General features: G+C 44.0%; 2 protein-coding genes across 2 annotated transcripts; both read right to left on the bottom strand.

Annotated features, from left to right (window-relative positions):
* Nucleotides 1-608: 608 nt before the first annotated feature.
* On the bottom strand, nt 609-3,464 carry LOC308156635 (uncharacterized protein). The gene is made up of 2 exons (XM_080530022.1): nt 2,496-3,464; nt 609-2,338 (listed from the first exon to the last, which is right to left on the bottom strand). The coding sequence occupies exons 1-2, from the start codon at nt 3,190-3,192 to the stop codon at nt 1,356-1,358; spliced, it is 1,680 nt and encodes a 559-aa protein (XP_080386148.1). The 5' UTR covers nt 3,193-3,464; the 3' UTR covers nt 609-1,355.
* Nucleotides 3,465-11,421: 7,957 nt separating this feature from the next.
* LOC308155360 (LRRN4 C-terminal-like protein) lies at nt 11,422-12,165 on the bottom strand (the record flags this gene model as incomplete). Its single annotated transcript, XM_080528672.1, has 1 exon — nt 11,422-12,165. One exon carries the CDS (start codon nt 12,163-12,165, stop codon nt 11,422-11,424), a length of 744 nt encoding a protein of 247 aa, XP_080384798.1.
* Nucleotides 12,166-22,851: the final 10,686 nt, after the last annotated feature.

The raw sequence follows: 22,851 nt of genomic DNA, 5'->3' as shown, positions 1-22,851 counted from the left end.
GGGGTGGGAGGGCTGTGAGTCAACTAGTTTGTGAGTAGTCTGTGGGCACGGGTGTGTCTACAGAGCCAGATCCGTCTGGGTGGGTCTGGGTCACTGCTCTGTATGGAAAATGAGTCGATCACAGGCGCATGGCCATCACCTCAAGTCTGACCACACCAGAGCCCACAGAGGACACTGTTTACAACCCTCCCTCTGTTAACGAGGAGCGTCTCACTATTAATATGCCTGAGCTGAGCTCCAGTTAAGAGCATGAAATGTTTTGTTCCTGATTACATGAATCAACTACAAATGATTGACAGGACACAGTATTGACAAAAGCCCTTTAATAATATAACATAAGTAACATGATGCATCATATGGATAAGAAAGACATTTTAAACACAGGGATCAAGCCAGTCATTTAAGATTTCATAGCAAATTCTAAGCAGGAAGGACATTTTCATTATTTCAAATCGACGTGCAAAAAATTAAAATTAACCATAAAATGGGGAACATGACCCTGTTACCTTGGGCTCAGAGAACCCACAAAGACTGGACTAACCTCCAGTTATGCATCAAAGTTTATTTTCAGTATTATCAACCCAGTGACATGGGTGTAAAATGGTGAATGTAAATGTTTCAATAATTGCATGAGGTCCAGTATAGCTTACAAGGATCTCCTTTGTTATCAGGACCACACACAGGGCCTGATCGCTAAAAAGGCTGAGACTGAAACTGTGCTCTGCTGCACCATCATCAAACAGGACTCATTTCAGATGGAGATGCTTTCACTTTTCTGTCCAACACAAGGAAGAGATGGAACAAATGCATGTTGATTATTACATACTGGTATTTACAGGACACATAATTAATAGTTGCAAAGCAGCTGTAACATCGTCATAAAATAGTCTTTGGACATGGTCGCACAACTCCATTCCATCTCCACATACACTCGATGAGCACCAAAAAAGGATTTTAACAAACATGACTGATATAGTAGGTTGTTTGAGTGGAGACTACTAACAGGAACTGGGGGGTGGGGGGGGACATGATACAGGTTGTACATTTTATAGTCTAAAATCTACTTTCACATTTATAAGATTATAAAGCACAAAGGGATGTCAGATGGTCAGGCACATTTACGTGTCTCTGAAAAAAATAGGCTACTCTGGTTACTGAGCAACACTCCCCAAGGCTGTGGATATAATACAGTATAGATATATACAGTATAGATAGCCTGTCTCTTTAGACAAAAGGATGGAATGGAGACTTCCTCACACAGTACAGCAATGGAATAGGAAGACTCTGAAACGCTCAATCTATAACAGAGTAGACTGGACAAAAGGATGATCAGACAGCTAGCTCCCTAGCCAACCCTACACACAGTCCACCACAGACCCGTCCTCGCCCTCAGCCCCCCACTCCCCGAACCTCATCTGAGGGGAGGGCGCAGCGGGGTGAAGGTTGTCAATGTCGTCCATGGCGTCTGGGTCAATATCATCAGCGCCTATGGGCGCATCCATATGGCCAGGCTCATCCCGGTGTGTGCGGACGTGCTTGCGCAGTGCCGCCGGCTCCTTGAAGCTGCGGTTGCAGAAGGGGCAGGAGCAGGGCCTCTCTCCGGTATGGATGCGTTGGTGGTGCTTCAGGTGTTGCAGCCGACTCAGACGCTTGCCACAGATGGCACACACGTAGGGCTTCTCACCAGTGTGGGTGCGGCGGTGCTTGCGCAGGCCGTCTAGATGGCGGAAGCTGGTGCCACACTCAGAGCAGGAGTAGGGCTTCTCGCCTGTGTGAATGCGGAGGTGGGTTTTCAGGGCTCCTGACTCCCGAAAGCGGCGGCCACATACTCCGCATGGGTAAGGCTTCTCTCCTGTGTGAATGCGGATGTGCTTCTTTAAGCTGGAGATCAGGCGGAAGGTCTTTCCACACTCCAGGCAGAGGTGGGGGCGATCCGCGTTGGGGTCCACTCCTGAGTCAGAAGTGGACGGCACTGCTGATACCACAGCACTTCTTGGGGACAGGGTGTCACTCACCGCAGCTCCAGGGGACCTAGCCAGTGCTTTCTGTCCTTCCACCCCTCCCTGTGCTGGGCCACCAGCACGTGGCCGCATGGACCTTGGGTTGCGGAGAGGGTAGCCGAGGGAGCGTGACGCGGCATCCTCCTCCACCACATGGATGTAGCCAAGCTCACCCACACTTTGGGCAGACTGCTCAGTTTCACCAACTCGCCTGTCGCTCCGCCCTGCTGGCCCTTTCCTGCAGGCCTGCCCTGGACCTTGCACTGGACCAGGACCCTGCTCCTCTTTGATCTCAAACCTCTGTCCTCCACCTGCCCCCTGCTGAGGCCTTCTCTCTTCTGTGTAAATGAAAGGACAGAAACATGATAAATGATAGTTAGACTTCAACTGAACTGAGTGGCATGAATAATTAATAATTAAGTGGTATTTACAAAATACTCTAAATAAGTGATTCCTTGCAACAAACTGATGAGTTTGACAAAATGTACCCATTACCTGGCTTGGTAGTCTCTGTGCAGGCGTTAGACGTGTTGTTGGCATAAGAGTCCAGAGAATGATTTGTCACAGAGCCATCTGGTTGGATTGAAAGCTGACACATTTTGAAGTCCTCCCTGGAGTCAAACCCGTGAAGAGACTCGCCGAGAGAGCCACCGAGCTCCAGATCAACCCCTGAGACACAACGGGCGCCGGGACCGTTCATATTTCGGGGACTCTGACGATCCCTGTCCATACTATTTACAGAACCCATAGACGGCAGAGATGGGGCGAACACTGATTGACCGATGGTCTGTGTACCCGAGAAAGGGACTTGCAGCTGGTCTATTAATTTCTGTGCGCTGCAAAGACATTCCTGCAACGTCCTCAACTCCCTCTCGGACACTTCGAGACGCACTTTGAGTCTCTCGTTCTCTTGCTCTTTGTTCACCAACTCTTGCTGGGTCTCGTTCAACACCAGTACCACCTCGCCCAGGAGGGTGTCCACTGCGGCCGATAACGTGGTTCGGATGGCGGGGCCCAGACGTGTCTTCAGTGAAGATACTGTCATGTTGCCCTGGGTGGTTACGGGATATCCACAAGCAATCTTCTCTACTTTGTGATCGAAACAGGAGTTAGACCCGGGACGTTGTTTACAATCTGTGCTGCTGGAAGAATCCAAGCCACTACAATTATTGTTAGTCCGTCTAGAAGTCATGGCTAAACTGCACTGGTCAGCTTGCGCCTGTCAAAAAAATACGTCTACGCCCTCAACAAGCCACGTGATTTTATTAGTAGTGATATCAAGAAAATCCAACGATATGTCGTTATACGTTAAATAACGTTGTGATTCGCGAAAGCTTGCCAGCTAGCTAGCTAACTAGCTAGTTAGCGCTTAGTAAGTCCAATATAGCTAGCTACTAACAGTCCCCTACTTACTTAGCCTTGTAGTTGGTTGACAACTTTACGCATAACGCAGCAAGCAAACAATTGTCGGTGCTCAATATAGTTCATGTGTAGCGGAGTTGAAGAGAAAAACTCCCGATCAAGGTACTGTGTTGGTCGCTCTTTTGCTGCTATCGCTGCCTGTCCATCAGAGGGCGGTGAGCTGTCGCACACCAATGACGTTTCGCACAATGCGCAATCTATTGCAACTTCTCTGCGGCTCCCTTCTCCTAACACATTGGCTGTGTTCGAAATGGCATACTAGCATACTGCATACTAGCATACTCAATGAGTATATACTGCATACTGCCTACTAAATTCATAATAAGTATGCCAATACCAGCCGACCGAAAATCTAGTATACATTTCTTGCATACTCAAATTTCACATAATCTACAGTGTGAACGCACTGCATACTCAAAATCTACGTCATATCTAGTATGAGTAGTATGCTAGTATGCCATTTCGAACACAGCCATTGTCCTTCAGCGAAGAGACTGAATAATAATATGGTGCTCTCAGATTCGAAGATATATGATATGGTGTATATATATCGAAGGAATATGTTGATAGAGTTATTAGGACTTTAACCACGTTGCCTGCTGCAGCTACTCCCAGTCTCTCCCCATTAATAAAGTAGGATGAGATTGGCAGGGGATGGAACTTGACCCATTCAACAGACGAGCCATCATCATACAATCCCAAAAAGTCAAGTTGGTTCATCATCGGCTAGCCCTTATACACCATTTTGTTGTTGTTGAGTAAAGCAGTCCCACTCTAATATGTTGTTCTTTATTGGATAGAAACAGGAAAGCAAGGAGGAGAGTTCATGGGCCGGATTCGAACCCATGCCAACATGGTGTGCATAGTGCTGGAACACCCCAGGCCACAGACTATTTCGATTAATGTTGTGGGACACACATCAACTCAGCAGGCACTGAACGCATCAACCGCGCCAAAGTTTTTGGGGGGGCAGTAAATAAACTGATTATTGAGTAAGCCTACTGTTTAAACCAAACGCAATTTAATCACGTTGTAATACTCAGAAATTGTACCTGTCTAGTACTCGTGTATGTTTTTCTAAGTATTTGATTATTTGTAAAATAACAATGTAAAGCTTCGAACCTATGTAGCCCAATTCTTATGAAGTTTGCTGCCCCTCAGTGGTTGACGTGGCATACTGCATACAGTAGGCCTATTTATAATTTCATAGTTGTACATATGATTGATATTCATCTCATAATTGTACACATCATTTCAAAACTGTCACTTTATAGTCATTATATATACTCACTGTAATACCTGTACTAGGCTATAATTTTTGCACAATACCACTATTTGCACTTTCTGGTTAGATGCTAAACTGCATACTTGTACTCTGTGCAATGACAATAAAGTTGAATGTTATCTTATCTAACTTAGTTATACTTATCTAATATATAGTTATACTTAATCATAACGGTGTCAGAAAAGTAACAGTCTATGGGAGAAACGTTGATCTCTGGCCCTCTTCTGATCCGACATGTGCTTATCGCCTCTGACAATCTTGTTAAATCAACAAAACACCACATCTTCAAAGGACGCTGTACCATAATGTAACGTTAAAAAGTTATCAAGTTAGAAATGATAATAGCCTACAGTAGGCCTACACTGAAAAATCCAAACACATGTAGGTAACACACCAAAACATGCTCTAAAACACAAAAAGCAAACATTTAAAGTTAAACTAGTACAGTTACTATTTGTAACACTTATGTCATCTATCTTCAACTTATTTTGTCTAGTGTACTTCAATCACAATTCAAATGTTCGAACACATGTTGATAATTGAGTTTAAATCTTCCCCACCATGAAGCTCTAACAAATAACACGTTTACATAGTACACGCTTCCTATGTTTACGTAGGTAGTCATGCGTTACATCATCTCAAAGTTATGATTCTTGCGCTTCGAGCCAAATAATCCATCTCAAGATGCTATCACAACAGCAGACACAATCGACGTCGCTGTCAGACCACCAACAAACAAACTACATTGACAAATGTGATAATCATAGTCATAGTTGACCACCGATTGATAACATTCCGACACGGTTTGTCTACATTGCCAAAGATCTGAGATGATCCAATCCAGTGAAATATTTAGGCCTAGCAAATTTTTTCCATCAAAAACCTCCCTCGGATTGCTGGACTGTTTAAGCGGCAAACATGCATCATCTGTCACGTATCCTTTTCAGTTTCAGTTCACAGTTTCACTGTAACTATTTACCTTGGGTATACATTGGTTAAGCATCTGAAGTTGTACTTGGGAATAAATGTATGTTTTTATTCTTAAACCACCTCTATTATTCAGTGTTTTTATTTCCAATTCTTCAACATCTGTTTCATTCTCTGTGGAATAAAAAGCAGTCCAAGTAGGATCCTCAACTTTAATCTCAGCACATTCAGGTTTAACCTATTTTCTCAACTGAGGTGTCACTCTTCCATTGGACAGATGCATTTGTGAGGCAAGAAACACAGAGGCATCCTCTGAACATCATGATTGCTCCTGGCGTCTTCTAAGACACAGTCTCTATAATCTTTGATTCTTCTGGGATGCAAACACTGTCCACATTCCAGTAATCAAGGATCTTCTGAATGTCCTGAGACACACCCAGACTTTTATCTGGCCGTAAACCATTGGAGTGTCCCTGCTAGGTTTACACTTAATATAGGACAGGTTTAGAGAAAATGGGACATCTATAAGTGTTGTGCACCACCTCCTCCTGACTTTATTATTCTGGTTGACTTTGATACCTGATTTCATAGCCATGGTATCAGGAGGGGGTGTGGCTCCATGGAAATTTCCTAAGGTGCAATGACTAAATCCAAATATTGCATTAAGTTATGTGAAAGGATGTTGATTCATTGTCTTGTGTAACCATAGGGACGCAATGGAAAATATTGTACCAAATGTTGCACAGTAGAATGTGGTAACACCATCATACCATGTTGGTTTATAGTTGTCATTTGCTGGTAATCCTCCAACGTTGTTACATTGTTTATCAAGGGTTGAAAAACACAGGATTTCTGAAAATCATCAGCATTTGACGGTCATCACACCACATTGTGACAAGGTTTCATGGGGTTCAGATTGTGCAGTGAAATTATAAAAATGTTGAACATCTGTAAGAAGAAAAGGTTATTGATGTAATAGTTTAGAATTACCACATGCTAGGTATGTAATAGAACCCAACTATACCCCACCAACATTTGACCACCTGGGAAACAGGCTAATCAGGCCTGATTTGTGACAGTGATGTGTGACAAGAACTGTTAAAACAACTTACAGGTTAAACACAAAACAAACCATGCTTTATTTGCTATGCAATCAACTGTCAATCAATTGTCGCAACCGACATGTGTCTAATCAACAACCATCATGAACAATTTAAATCCAACATTGCAAAGGTTGAGAGCTTCAAGGCTTAATTGAGTTGTTGATAGTGATTCCATCCACCATAATTACATTTTGAGTACTTGTGTCGGTGAACTAAGCATTCTGATGTTACATGGGAATATTATTTCCTAATATAATTAATTCCCTAATATTATTCATATAAATATTATTATATGTGCTGGACAACCAAAGGAAAAGAGCCCTTCAAGATTTAGGCTATATTACGCAAACTCACAGACGCACGAACCACACCCACCCACACAGCACGGTTGAATGGTGGGAAACTTGTGACAACATGTGTACTGAAGCTGTCATGGCAAATAGTGTCCGGGTGGATTACTTAACTCCGGACCCATTTTGGCACCCGGACACTATTTGCCATGAGAAAACCTATACTTTAGTAACAACATGTTTACAGGCTTCAAATAAACGCAATTGGCTATAAGAAGCAACACTGATTCAAATAAGCACTACACATTCCGGTAACGTTTTTGATCATACGTTTGAATAACTGTCACCAATTCAATTGTGGGGGACACCATGTTTGTATTTGATTCGACAGTTCTAATGCCAAAGTGTTCTATTGAAATAATTGGATACCTACACCAAGCAATGCTTTTTATTCATAACTTTAGAAAGATGTCACTGCTTTCGTTTTTATTCACTCAAGAGTTGTTTGTGTGTAGATAGTAAATTATATTTGTGTTTGTGTTTTTTGTTTATGGATCATGGTACATGATCAACATAGTACTCTATATTATGTACACTAATATTGTCAATAATATCTCCAATGTCCATCAAATGTTTACTGGGCTATTGCGGTTCTCTTTAAAATTTCACCTAGCCTGTCCCTCCCTCAAGGTCTATGTATTCTTATTCAGTGGGATTTTATAGGGGTTGGCATCCAATATTATTGGTGTATTACCGCCACCTACTGTGTTGGAGTGTGGGCCAGAGACAAGGATGAACTAAATCCTCCCAAAACATCTTTAAAGCGTTACCATTCCCAGAACTAACACTTTGCAGGCCACAACGTTTCTTCTGCTATGCTACTCCTCCTACAGCTTTTAAGATGTATATATTTTCAAACTCATTATTCATTATACTTTTAACACTAATTAGGTTTTTGTAACTCAAAAACTCTATATTTTATAGGTGGAATGTTGATTTAGGCCAACATTCCGAGAACCCCATTGTTATTGGAACTGCTATGGAATTTTCACAACTCTGAGGAGACCTACAGAACACATTCTTAGGCTGTGTTCGTAAATTCGCTCTGGAAATCTGATCAGCACCCATGGAATGCCTCTTGTCCAATCAATTTGCTTGGTCCCTTTATGACGTTGAACCCAGTGTGTGCTCCAGCGCTCTCAGAGTGAATTTACGAACGCATCGCTAGAATGATTAAACACCAACTACTTTGCTACTTTGTTCTACCCCACTAATGCCACTCTCAACCCCTCAACCAACCAAACAACCCTACACACTCAATTGAAGTACCCCAGGCTTATCCTTATCTTATCTATCTATCTATCTATCTATCTATCTATCTATCTATCTATCTATCTATCTATCTATCTATCTATCTATCTACAGTATCTATCTATCTATCTATCTATCTATCTATCTATCTATCTATCTATCTATCTATCTATCTATCTATCTATCTATCTATCTATCTATGACCTTCTAACATACTATCTGTCTAACCTTCTATCTTTCCAACTATGTCTATCTAAGCTTTCAACGACCCAGCATCATCCGTTCTTCCTTTCACCAGTCACTACTGCTTCACTCAGTATAACCCATACAATTATCATCAACCCTGATAAAAGCTTTCTGAAACCCATCCATCCGGCTAACCAACCAACTCTCTACCATCTCCACTTAACCAACCAACAGACCAACCAACCATTCATCCATCTAACTATCCAAACTAAACCTGACCAATGCAGGGGTGAGGGTTGAGGAAGAGGAGGAGGAGGAGGAGTGAGGCTTGATTAGTGCAGGGGTGATACAGGACCTGACCAATGCAGGGGTGAGGGTTGAGGAAGAGGGGTGAAGGGTGAGGAGGAGGGGTGAGGCTTGACTAGTGCAGGGTTGAGACTTGACCTGGGGCCTCATTTATAAAAAAAAGTACTTGAACATCATCTTTGACTTGCACGTAAGCACATTTTTCTAAATGGATGTAAGCATTATTTATAAAACGGGCTGCGCTTGTTTAAAATTGCGTACGTACTAAAGTCTATACATACCAAGTACTTGAAATTGAACGCAGGTGAATGAGCTTTGTATTTACGCCCTGTGATAGCGGCTCAATTATAGCGGCTGAATTAAGCCAAGTGAGCGGGAGAGGGCAGAGAAGGGTGGCTTCTCGGTAAGTTGCATTTGTAAAGTTTGATCATGACAACCAGTACTCAAGTTGTAAAAGAAAATCAGGGGGGATGGTGGATTTTATCATATGGGGACAATTTTAGCATCCCCACAGCGTCGGTGACTTCAGTGTCAGTGACTTGGTAAACATGTCATTGCATGTGTGCGTTCCCCCTCGGCCACAGTATTTTACTCAATATGCGCAAAACTAATCCCCCCTCATCCCCCCTCAACTTGAGTGCTGACCAGGCAAATGCTTATACTGTAATAATATAATGGTCTTATTCTTATCAGGTGACATTGAAAACATGGCTGCTCACTCCCCTTGCGAACCCCCAGACACCGAAGGAAAAGTATAATTTAGCGCATGGCCGGGCAAGGTCTGTTGTGGAGCGCACTATCCGCTTGTTAAGTCGTGACGTGTTTCCGGGTCCAACGTTGGCTGAGGCGCTGTCTTCGAAATGGAGAAATAATAATAATAATTAATTATATTTATATAGCGCTTTTCCGAGGCTCAAATACCCTGACAATATGGAGAAAACGGGAAAGTGCTGTGTCCCTTGTTGAATGAATAGATCCGAGTCTAAAAAACGATTAAACTGTCATTCTACCGCTGTAGTTCAGAGGTACTCTTGTGCGGAGAATTTCTGGTTTGGACTCGGAAATAGTTAAACGTCACTTTTGACGTCAGACTTAACAAGCGGATAGGCACTATACCGCTTGTTAAGTCGTGACGTGTTTCCGGGTCCGACGTTGGCTGAGGCGCTGTCTTTGAGATGCCGAAATAATAATAATAATAAATTATATTTATATAGCGCTTTTCCGAGGCTCAAATACCCTGACAATATGGAGAAAACGGTAAAGTGCTGTGTCCCTTGTTGTATGAATAGATCCGAGTCTAATAAACGATTAAACTGTCATTCTACCGCTGTAGTTCACAGGTACTCTGGTGGAGGGAATTTCTGGTTTGGACTCGGAAATGGCTAAACGTCACTTTTGACGTCAGACTTAACAAGCGGAGATGAGATGGCGTTGCCTTGACAGCTCCGGAGGAATATAAAGGAAGACTGAAACACAATCATAAACATCAGTTCCCTTTAAATCTTGAATTAAACTCATTTTCTCGGCTGATAACAACATCGTTAATTTTATTACGAGCCACGTTCACTTCGCATGAATTACAGTATAGACAGTGCGGCTCACATGCCTGTAACTCCGCATAACCAGTAGGTAATGTGCGTACGCAAGGTCAATCCTGACGTAGAGCTACGATCGTTTCCACGGTCAAATCGACTCACGTTGAAATAGTATAAATCACTACTTTGACGTGGTTTTCTACGTACGACACGGGTAAGATCAAATTTGATCCAAAGTACTTTCTATAAATGAGGCCCCAGGGGTGGGCTGTGGGCTGATGTTGTTTCCCAGGCATTGTCTCACAAACCCATTCAATAATGTTTAAATGTTTTTATTATAAAAAGATAATACCTGTACAGCATGCTTCTATTGGTGAAAACATATAGCTCACTATATGTTTGTAGTGTTATCGTTGTACTGTTTTACCTTTTTGGTTGAACAGTTACTTAACTATTTCTTCTCTCACATCTCACAAACATTGTATTTGATGATGAGCAAAAAAAATAAAACAGTAGAAACCTTTTTTTATAAATGTCGATGAATTGCCTTTCCACTTTTCTGGATTCACCTTCTACTACAGCATCTGTTTTTATCATAATACAATGCTGCATCTGTTTTCATGGTAATACAATGCTGCATCTGTTTTATCATCTCAACAGTGTACCCAGTTTAAGTTATGAAAAGAAGTTGAGTAATTGATTGCATTGAGATGTTTATCTGTCCAGAGAGAGATAGCTCTACTCTAGCCTGGCTTACCAGGGTTTAGGTAAGACTAGCACTTTTGGCACTTTTGGACAGTCCACATGCGTGTAGGCCTGAAGATAGAGCTAACAGGCCTGACCTGTCCTCTCTCTGTCTCTCTCTGTCTAGCATACACAAACATTCATGCACCTTGGTTGGACTGCGAAGCAGCAACAGCACAGTTTTTTCCCAGCTCTACCATAAATGCAAACATGTTTTTCTTGTAATGATTGTGAATAAAGCACATACATGAGATCAGCATAACACTCTGTGTCTCTGACAGTGTATTCCTACACTGAGATCTCCCAGTCATCTCAAAGTGTGGCGTCTGTGTCCTGTGTGGAAATCCTTGCGTCTGCTTTTCTGCGGGCCCTGAGTCTCCAGAGCAGGACAGCCAGTGAGAGGAGCAGAAGGAACCCCAGGGCCCCTCCGATCAGCCCCGCTTTGAGGGCCACGTTGCTCTCCTCCTCAGGGGGTTTGTAAATCATACAGGAAGACTCTGTAGGGGTGCTAGCTCCTGCATTATTCACTGCCACCACACACACCGTCATCCCCCGCTTCACCTCCCCTAGAGCACCGGTCCTCATGCCCTCCGCAAACCTCTGTGGTTCCTGTGCACCCACCTCCACCATATAATGGGTCACAAATGAATATGGCGCACACCAGCGAACAACCACCTCTGAGCCCTCCTTAGATAGCTTCTTGAGGGTGGGAGCTGCAGGGGGGTCCCGGCCCTGTGTTATCCCTGGACACAGGCAGCCGGTGGAGTTTGCTAGCTGGGCACAGGGAGGCTGCATCTCCAAGCAGACGTCATAGTCACAAATCTCAGGAGCTGTGTACTTCGAGGGGGCAGGGTCTGGTTGACCTGGTTGGTCATGGTCTTCATAGTCGGTGTAGTAATCATCTGGTTTCAGTCCCAAATGGTCGTACACACCTCGAGGCTTCACTGTGTGATTGGTCCCTGAGACTTCGGAGGGTGTAGCGAAGGCGGAGTTGCCACTGAGGAGGGCCAGTAGGAGGATTACAAGAGGAAGTGGAGGATCTCTGTTGGCTGACATGGTATCTGGAGATTACAGAAAGTAACATTCCATGAGAGAGCATTTGACAAATTATCTTTTTATGAATCCATTTACATTTACATTTTTGGCATTTAGCATTCCAAAGCGATTTACAATCGATACATTTGACTAAGCAAGTGAATCATTAATTCACCAGTCGTAGCAGGAAGAAGGCATTTGGATTAGATATCCTATATAAATGTCCTAAGCACCCGGAAAGCAAGCCTCTTTCTGATTTCTCACATACAAATGATTTATTATGTCATACAGTTTTATGGATCTGCATGAGATATTATATGGAAATATGGGAGATTACGTACTCAGAACGTGTTTTATTTTTTCTGCCAAACTAGTGGAGTTACATACATTTTGGCATTTAGCAGGGGCCTTTATCCAAAGCGACTTACAACACATACATTTGTCTAAGTAAGTGAATGATCTATCCATCAGTCATCATAACAAAAAGTAATCTATGCTAGAGCCAGGGGCCATTGGCAGTCTTAATGCTAGAAGAAGGAAGAATTAAGATTAGAAAGAAGAATGAAAAACAATCATGTTTGATTAAAAACATCAACAAGCTAATGGAAAACACAGTTTTGTATTTGTAACTATAGAGACTCAACCACACAAACACACTGACTCTAACCCCTAACCCGAACTAAGTAGTAGAAATCTGAAGATTAACTTGATTGGTTGATTTCTTAACAAAATGTTTATATGGTCCTCCACAAGTTATGTACACACAGCTTCGCATTTGTTGAAGATTGGGAGTACTTCTGCATACATCTGAATACCAGACTCTATTGCACAACAAGTCTGAGGCCATACACACCCTTCACACAGAACAGCCCTGTCAGCTGGATCCAGTTACAGGGGAGCTGCTAGTGCGATCTCCACAAGACTCGTACAAATACTCTACATTTTACCTGACAGATGCCCTTGATAAAAAGACATGGATGACTGAACTTACTAATCAATCAGCAGACAGAACCCCCACAAAATACTGTACATAAGAATTGTCTGGGTATTAATACAAACTGTGAGGAGAGACGCCTCAACACAACATAAACACATGCCTGAGTTAGATGTGTATCAATACACTTCAAAAAGCTCTGCAAGCCTATTCACGTTTTCTCTAGTGATAGACACAAAAGGAACAAGGATAACAAGAATAAGGAATAGATCATGCTTTTAGATTGATGAATAAAAACAGCAGATTACCAGTTGTTTTTGTCCTTAATCACTTTTGAAATCGTATCCACTTTGCCTTTGGTTCTTCTCTCTCTCTGTCCTTTTTTCACTCTGGCCCTCTTTTTATAAATTCGTCCCAACTCCCCAACAATCACCTCCTTCTTTTCGCCCTCCCCCCATCCCCCCATATCTGCCCCCCTTTCTATCCCTGTGCTCCACCTCTCTCTGTTCCATGGTGGTTTGGTAGTGTGTGCGTGTGTGTGTGCGTGTGTGTGTGTGTGTGTGTGTGCGTGTGTGTGTGTGTGTGTGTGTGTGTGTGTGTGTGTGTGTACGTGCCTCTCCCTCACTCCCCCAGTACAGTATGCGAGGTAACTACTGGTGCAGTCAATAGCAAGCCACATTCCATGGTCATGTGCAGGTCTTTTCAGAGCAGGCCATGTTCGTTAATGAGCCTCTGTCTGCCTTTTCGGGGCTGTAAAAGCATGAATGGGATGTGGGTGATTCTGTGTACATGAGTCACACCAATCCCTCGTCCTTGACACACGTCAGCTGGCTCCCCACCCTAGTAGTAGTCGAATGACACACATGTCTTAACATGGTGGATAGAGGCAAGTGCACAGGGGTTAAACGTGGTTAAATCCGTAGTGACATTAACTGGACTTGATAGATGGGAGTGAATCATTGACATACAGTAGAGAGAGGCCATGCGTTACCTTAGAGAGAGAATATAAATGTGGTGGGAGATTGAGTTTCATTTTACCCAATGGAACTACAAAAAGCAGCAACAGTTGAAACAGTTTAATCATAAGAAGGCCATAGAAGAATAAACCTTCCTCTTTAGCATTGCTTCTCCACATAACAACTAAATGTGGTAAACAATGGCCCCATGGCGCTGAGATTGCAGAGGGGCGTGAAAAAATGTACCAGATGAAAATGTAATCATCTTTGCTGTGAAACCAAGAAGGATTTAGGGGGTTTAAATGGGTTAAAGTTCATCCCAACTCTCTCTTGCCCACATCCTCTGTCCCTTCGTGCCTGGAATGTACAGAGACACTGACTGTCCTAGTCAGTAACTACGGTAGCTAGCTCTGCTCTTTAGATTAAGAATTAGATTTGAATGGCCAAAAATGTGGATTCCAAAGGTCGTTTGTTAGCTCAATAAGCCTTATTAGGCAGTTCTTTCACAGAGTGCTTACCACAATAGCCCACTAGAGCATTGCAGTCAGCAGAGTTGGTGAGGTGTGGCTTTTGTAGAATATTATTTTGGGATGTTAGCTGGGATGTCAAGGTTCACCCCTCCCTGCTCTGCCTATAAGCCCCACTTTTTGCCCTGCTCCCTCTCTCTGTCTGCTTCTCTCATCCTTCCTTCCTCCCTCTCATTTGCTCCATACTCCCTTCCTCTCCACTGTCCTTCCTTCCTTTCTCCATCTCCATTTCTCCATCTCCATTTCGCCCTCCTTTCTCCCTCTACACATCTGGTTACAGTTATGTGATGTGGTTATAAGGGCTGGGACCAGCTGTTGGGAAAACCAGCCCATATTACATATCCTGCATTTCTGAGAGCCTGCTTAACAGCAGTGTCGAGTACATTAATACAGACACCTTTCTCTGTCATTGCAAGTGTGTATGTGTACTGCACATTGGATGTACCATTCAAATACTGTATGTCCTTCAGAGCCAGACTGGATTTGTAACAGGAAAGGTGACGAGATGAAACCAAGAGAGATGTAGAGTAGTGACTCTAGTGACTCAGGTTGAATGAGTAACCTCGCAACAGGCTGTCACAGGCGCCAGCAACATCCCCTTTTACAAAAAATGGAATTGCCAACATGCTAACGTCACCAGACACAGGATTCGATTTAAAAGTGCCATAAAAAAAGAAAAATTAATCAAAAGAACCACCAGAACACATCTGAGTAATGGGTTCAGTGTTAGGTTAGCGACACCTCAATAGAAGAGAAGGGGTGGACTGTTATTGTAACTGTAGGACAGTTTATTGATGAGTGTTGACAGGTCTCACCCAATTCAGTCATATTGAATCACTCCTGAGCTCCATAGTGTACACACACGCAAACCTGACTCCCAGCTTAAACATGACTGGAGGATTCCGATGAAGTTGAACTGACTAAAACTGATTCAGCAACATTACCTCAGCATTGCAGAGCTCATTCCTAGTGCCTGGTGCTGCCTTCCACTGAAACTACAGAGTTCAGTGGGTCATATTAGCCACACCACAAAAGTGTGGGGGCAGTGTGTATGGGTGCACTTCTGCTCATTATTGTAGAATGCAGTTCTATGCTTAACCTCCAGGTGTCTCTTTTTGTCATTAGTTAGGGCTGATGAAAGAAGAAATAAAAAAAATAAAAAATAATGGCTAATTAGATATTAGCTCAACTAATTATGAACGCTCTACAAATGCACACATCAAAGCCACACATAAGGAGCAAAAAGGACTGAGGGGAAAAGAGAGCTTTTGAACACCAGAGCTTTATGATGTATCATTTTCAGAGGCGTTTGTTAATGCAAAGATCCCACTGGACAGAATACATCACCTAAAGATGCTTGAATAACCAAGCAAGTCACAGCCATGAGGCCACGGCACGTAGGCTCTGTGTTACCCAATGTCGTCACTGGTAGCTATTGATTCACCATGAGTCAGAATGCCATGACAGCCACAGAGGAATGTATGTGTATATAATAAGTGGTAAACAACACACAGAGTGCTGCAAAAAATAGGTCAAATAGAGTGTATAATACAGTGATTGGGTTCTATCATCCCTGGAGAACATCATGCTGTGCACATGTCTGTGTGTGACGGTGAGCTCAGTGATATCTTACACCTGTCTGTCCACCTGTACAGTCCAGGCTGAATACCGGTGTCCCCAATTAGAATGTGTTGGCCCCACCTCAGCTTCCCACTCAGCGGTCGCCATGGAAACGGGCCGGCAAGAGAGCCGAGAGAGTTCCACCGCTGAAGCAGACGTTCATATCGACTCATGTAGAAATGTAGGACCATCAGGACAAAGTACAACTCTGTGCCATCTGGTGAGGTTCTGGAGGCTTTCAACACAACTTGACCCTCTACAAGAAAAAATGTAAAACATTTCTAAAGTCCATGCCGCTTTCTGAGAACTTGCTTTAACCCTCCCTACCCTCTGCGCCTGACCCCGACCACCTGGGTGTGGCCTGCAGTAGTCACATTGTCTCCCAGAGGACGTCACAATGGAACTCTGGCCTATCAGAGCTCAGAGTCTCTCAGCAGTCCAGTACCAGAGCAGGTTTAGACTGGATCCTAGAGGGGCACACAGCTGGGGCTGAGTGAAATACGTCACTCATCAGACGTCCCCCCAAAGCGGAAACACCAGGATGGAGGGGGTGTATTTGGAAAAATGATCCTTGGGAATTTCATGCTGCTCTTCCTGTGTGGTTTCTGTCTCCTTTGGATCTTTACTGATGTAAACAACAACCAGACACACTTCCATTCATGTTAATTCTCCCCTGGTGAGTGTGCAAGCTGCCTCACGTCCTTACTAGTGACCAACAGATTCTTCAACAGCTTTTGACATGAGGGAATAAAAAAAGACCAAACTGATACTGAACAGAAGTGTTTCTGAAAACTGATAAACATGAGAACAATATATCTAAATGACTCCTCTAATCTTTGGTAATTATTACCAACTTTCTGATTCCGAATAAGGGACATTGGTTTGCAACATTCTCATGTGCACCACTAGATGTCATTATTACAGAGAAGTCCACAAGACATACTTGATGTCGTAAGGAGATACATACATGGTTGGAGCAGGTTTATGTTCTGTGGGATACTTGAGCATTCAAAATAAAGCATAATGATGTAGGCCTAATGGTTTTAAACATGTGTTATACATGATCATTAAGTGTGTTGCAAAAATATTTTGTGGCTTTATAAATCCAACCCCCTCCCCCCCCCCGCCCCATGACTAGGCACTTTCCTGATCTTTCTATTCACTACTCAACAGACAGGTTAATCCTCTCTCCTTAGTCCCTGTGGATAGCTCAATGCAATATTTTCATAAAAGAGGAGTTACATGGGAGAGAAGCAAACAGAGAAGAGCCTAAAATGTTTTAGTTTTTATTTCTAATATGAGGAGCTTGGTAACCGTGGCAACCAGCAGCACTGCATGATTATGCAGGAGAGCGCTGAGGAGGCTGATATTGAGTTCAGCCAGGAAAAGAGGAGTATAAATCACTCTGGCCCACACTCACACTGTCAACCTACATATCCCCTCTCTCTCTCTCTCTCTCTCTCTCTCTCTCTCTCTCTCTCTCTCTCTCTCTCTCTCTCTCTCTCTCTCTCTCTCTCTCTCTCTCTCTCTCTATCCCTCTCTCTCTCTATCCCTCTCCCTCTCTCCTCACACAGTTCCATAGCATACTAAGCCCTTTTCATCTAAGTAAATAAGTCCACTATATCCTCATCAGTTAAATGCCAATACACTCTTCCTCAGGGACCTTCTGTCAGACCTGGGAGTGTGCTACATGTCAACATGCTGTCTGCTGTCTGCACGTCCTGAGGGAAATATCGTCTCCCAGGGAAGTGACAACAGTGACCTGGTGAGGGAGAGGAGCTCAAGTTGGGATGGGGACAGACCTGGCAGCTCCTTCTGTGTATTCTGGACCCTACCTAAGTGTAAGGTTTCAAAACAAAGCCCTTCTAACCGTAGCGTGTGGAGTGGTGTAGTGTGCTGGGCTGCGATGCGATGCCCTCTCCACCATATCTGAGATCTGAAGGTTGGCTTGGCAGCAGCGGTGAGGTCATTACTCAGACTGACAGGAAGAGAATGGGTCATACAGAAAGTCCTCTCAATCAACCAACACACCATTTTACATAAGGGAAAACAGAGAAAAGGTACCATATGCCCCCTTTTCAACACACTGTGTCTTTGGCAGCTCAGTGATACAAGATTCTAATAAGCCTCATTATGCTTCTGCGCTCCTACCTGCTTTAATCAATAGCCCAATTAGACTGTTACTGTAGCCTTGTGTGTAATGTGGAGCTGTGAAAGTGTTTGTGGCCTTACCAGTTGCAAAAGCTCATCAACCTCCTCATGGCCAGTTAACCATTGAATAATTGACCGCCATTTTGTCACGCAAGAAGGATAGCAGCCAACAGCCGGTTGGTCCAATGGAAGGCGTCATGGCAACAGCTCCATTCTGAGGAGTGGTGGCGAGCTGCACTACCCTAGATCCCCAGCTGAACACTGGCACAAGAGCCTGAGTCTGTGCCCAGGCTGGCAGAGTTCACTCTGAGGGGAGGGTAGGGGAGGGTAGGGGAGGGGAGGGGAGGGGAGGGGAGGGGAGGGGAGGGGAGGCGGGTCAGAGAGGACACTGATATGAATATGAAGGCCATAGCAGAGTTCGGGAGTCAAAAGAGTTTTTGTTAAACGTTGGTTATTGCGTATTGGCTAAGACCATAACGATCGGACTACACACTGAACGGAGGAATCATACGCTGTCAGACAGGGTTCATGTTATCAAGGAAGCAACGTTTATTGTGGGAATGGTCACATATATAGGATCAGCTGGCTCAATCATTCATGTCACACAGCTGGTGTCAATCAACCAATTATGCCCCACTCACACTGGGATAGGGATGACTGGAGAGCACACTCATGTCAACACCCCCACTTGCTCTCACCTGACCAAGATGGAGAGAAAAATAAACAAATCAATAACAATCAGTAGCCTACAATTTCCATAACACTCTTTGGGGCTGTCATTCCATCAATCAAACAAACAAAAGCTGGCACTGATATTGTTCCTCTCCTGTGAAACAAGAATATACATCATCATCATCATTTACAAACAGTCTTCAGTTTTTCACTGGTATTCTCTTATAACACTTTGAAAAAATAAAGCAAGAAAACCAAAACAAAAATTGACCGCTTGGTCCTTACTCACACTGATGTGGTTTCTCTCCCAAACATAACCTTTGTGAACCTAACCAATTTGTCCTTAGTTACTGGTTTGGTAAACACATCAGCCACCATTTGATCTGTGGGACAATATTGCAAACAGATCTGTCCATTCTGTACTGTAGACCTGATGAAATGGTACTTTATATCTATGTGTTTGCATCTTTGTCTGCGGACTGGGTTCTTAGCTAATGCAATCGTTCCCTGATTGTCCTCATGGACAATGGGTGGTGCATACTTGCATGCATCCATATGTGTCAACAGTTGAGTCAGGTGTAAACACTCTTGGGTGGTTGCAGCTAATGCCATGTACTCCGCCTCACATGTGGACAACGCCACCGTTGGTTGCTTTTTGGTCTTCCATGAGACCAATGGACCATTCTCATGTAGACTAACACAGTAACCTGTTGTGCTACGACGGTCTGTGACATCTGCTGCCCAGTCAGCATCACTGAAAGCCTGTAATCTCAAATCAGAGTTACACCTTTTGTAACACAACATTTTATCACTGGTGCCCTTTAAGAACCTCAATACATGTTTGGCAGTGGCCCAATGCTCCTCGGTTGGTTTGGTAAAATACTGGGACAGTTTACTCACTATGAAACAAAGATCTGGCCTAGTACACATAGTCAGGTAGATGAGGCTACCGACGACCTCTCTGTACCGAGTGACATCACTCATTAATCCTGCCCCTTCAGTGTAATTGAGTGTCTGCTCACAAGGCGTCGATCGGGGTTTACAGTTCTGCATGTCAAACCTCTCTAGCATGTTCTTTACACACTGCTTTTGTGACATTGTTACACATCCATCACACTGTTCAAAATCGATTCCCAGGAAATGTGTCAATTTGCCCATATCTTTCATCTGAAATTTCTTTGAGAGCATCTCTTTTACAACATTCAGTGCATTCTCGTTACTGGCAGCAATAACCAAATCATCGACCCATATAATCATGATCACTTTCTCATGTTCCGTTTCTTTAGTATATACACAATGATCTGCAGGGTTTTGCACAAACTCATTCACCATTAGATAGTCGTGTAATAAATGGTTCCAATTTCGGCCAGACTGTTTTAGACCATACAGTGACTTCTCTAGTTTACACACCACTGTCTCTGTGCCAGATGTCTGCTCATAACCCTCTGGCTGTTCCATGTATATCTCACAATCTATCGGTGCATGAAGATAGGCAGTTTTGACATCCATTTGATGTAAAATCAAATTCTCCTGTGCTGCTTTTTGCATCAACACTCGAACACTGGTTAAATCGGCTGTGGGAGAAAAGGTCTCTTCATAGTCAACACCCCTTCTCTGACTGTAGCCTTTTGCAACATAGCGTGCTTTGTATTTTTCTGAACCATCTGCATTTTTCTTGATTGTATACACCCATCTACCCCCCACTGCAACTTTGCCCTGGGGTAAGTTAGTCAAAGTAAACGTACCATTCTCTCTCAATGATTGCATTTCGTCGTCCATAGCACTGACCCATTCTCTAGACTTGGGTGACTTCACTGCATCACTGTAGGTCAAAGGTACGTTACACAACATTCTGTAGCAGTAATCAATGTTTACCTGTGCCTGGTCCTGACTTCCTACTTCATAGACACGGTCCCCAAAATAATCAGGTCTCTTCCTCTCCCTGGGAGGATAGCGTGGAGACTCCTGTTTCTCCCTAGTCTGCACCTGTTCGGGCCTGGTCACAGGAATATGCTCTTCAGCTGTCTTTGGACTCGCGTCCCTTTGCTTAGTCGTGCTGGCCCTTTGTGGCACATCACAGTCCTCATCATCTATTGATATCTCAGTCTGTGTCTGCTGCTCACCCATCGTCTTTGGCATAAATCTGACCAGTCTGTGCTTCCTCACCTTTCCACTGTCAGGATAGAAAACCAGGTAAGCTGGGCTTTTCTTGTCATGCCCTACAAAGAAGCCCTTCTCACTCCTTGGGTCTAGCTTTTTCTTATCCTGTTTGTAGGCATAACACACCGTTCCAAACTTCTGCATCCTAGACATATTGGGACGTCTCCCTGTCAGCATCATGTAAGGTGTCTGTTTTGTGCGATTGTTAAAACACCTATTTCTCACTACAGATGCAGTCTGTACTGCATAAGGCCATAACACCTTGGGTAGCTTGCTCTCTAATAACATGCATCGAGCCATGTCAAAGAGAGTCCTAAACTGGCGTTCTGCAGTGCCATTCTGATGTGGCGAATATGGAGATGATGTCTCATGTCTGATACCATTTCTTCTCAGTAGCCCTTGGTACTCTTTCCCTGTAAATTCAGTACCATCTCTGTGCTGTAGGATGTCTTCTCCTGTTCTGAAGATCACAGTTGCCCCAGTGTCTGTGGCTGCTCTCACAGAGAAGATGTCCTGGGGGAATGAGGGGATGTACAGCGCCCCTCGCAGCGTTGTAGTCAGTCGCCTCCCTCGGCTGTCCACCAAGCACACCTCCGCATCTCCTCTGCGCTCTGCGACCCCTTTGCTCCTCGTGCCGTCCGCCAGCTCCACGCAGTGCGTCTCGGCCTGGAAACCGTCATCGAACACCTTGAACCTGGCCAGGTCGGTGATAATATGCGCAGTCGCACCGGTGTCCACCATCAGGCCCCTCGTAACACTGCGTCCTGGCTTGTCTTGCTCGGACACCCCTCGCGCGTCGTCCTGGTCCGGTCTCCTTTTGCAGGCGGCTCCTTGATGTGTGGAGCTCCTACAGTGGTTACACCACACCTTGCGTCGACAGGTCCTTTTGATATGTCCCTTTTGGCCACATTTGTAGCACACAATGTCTGTTCGCTGTGCGCTCTGGCTACGTGCGCTTTGGGCGTTCTGGGCACCCCGGTCAGACAGGGCTTGGGCTCGCATAACATTGTCCTCCGACGCCGTTACGCGCATTTTCTCAGTGTCCTCAAAACTCCTGAGCTTAGTTTTAAACTCAGAAAAAGGCATGGTCTCGTCACTCTGTGTGACATGTATCGCAAAGGGTTTAAATGACTCGGGCAGTCCTTTCAATACCATAGCCACAAGTAGGCTATCACTCAAAGTCTCATCTGCATTCCTCAGTGCAGTTATTGCCCTTTCTGCACGAATGATATAGTCGGTCACTGTTTCACTGTTAGACTTTTGCAGTGTGGTCAACTCTGTATAGAGACTTATAACCCTTGGCTTCCCTGAACCCGCATAATAATTGCGCAATATCTCTAGGGCTTTCCGTCCGTCATCTGGTGCGTCTCGCATTATGAGCGACAAACTTTTGTCATCTAGAAACTGAATGAGCTCTGCGTAAATCTCTGAATTTTTCTCCTCATCTTCTCTCAACTCCTGAGCCGAAGCTGTTAAGGGAAGGTCTGTTCTGAGAGTGTCTTTCAGTTTCTGTAGCCGGAGATGGCCCATGAACTTTGTTTCCTATTGTCTCGCCATGGTAGCACTCTGGGCCCATAACCTGTTAAACGTTGGTTATTGCGTATTGGCTAAGACCATAACGATCGGACTACACACTGAACGGAGGAATCATACGCTGTCAGACAGCGTTCATGTTATCAAGGAAGCA

This window comes from Nansenia antarctica, assembly GCF_963989245.1.
Source record: "Nansenia antarctica genome assembly, chromosome: 4".
NCBI classification, from domain to species: domain Eukaryota; kingdom Metazoa; phylum Chordata; class Actinopteri; order Argentiniformes; family Microstomatidae; genus Nansenia; species Nansenia antarctica.
Note: the sequence above shows the minus strand (reverse complement) of the source record. Positions and strands in the feature narration are given on the sequence as shown.

Excerpts from the sequence above, each read along its gene's own strand:
- LOC308156635 (XM_080530022.1), bottom strand. The coding sequence starts at position 3,192 with ATGACTTCTAGACGGACTAACAATAATTGTAGTGGCTTGGATTCTTCC. Across the intron at positions 2,339-2,495 it reads CACAGAGACTACCAAGCCAG|AAGAGAGAAGGCCTCAGCAG; the intron begins GTAATGGGTACA and ends TCATTTACACAG.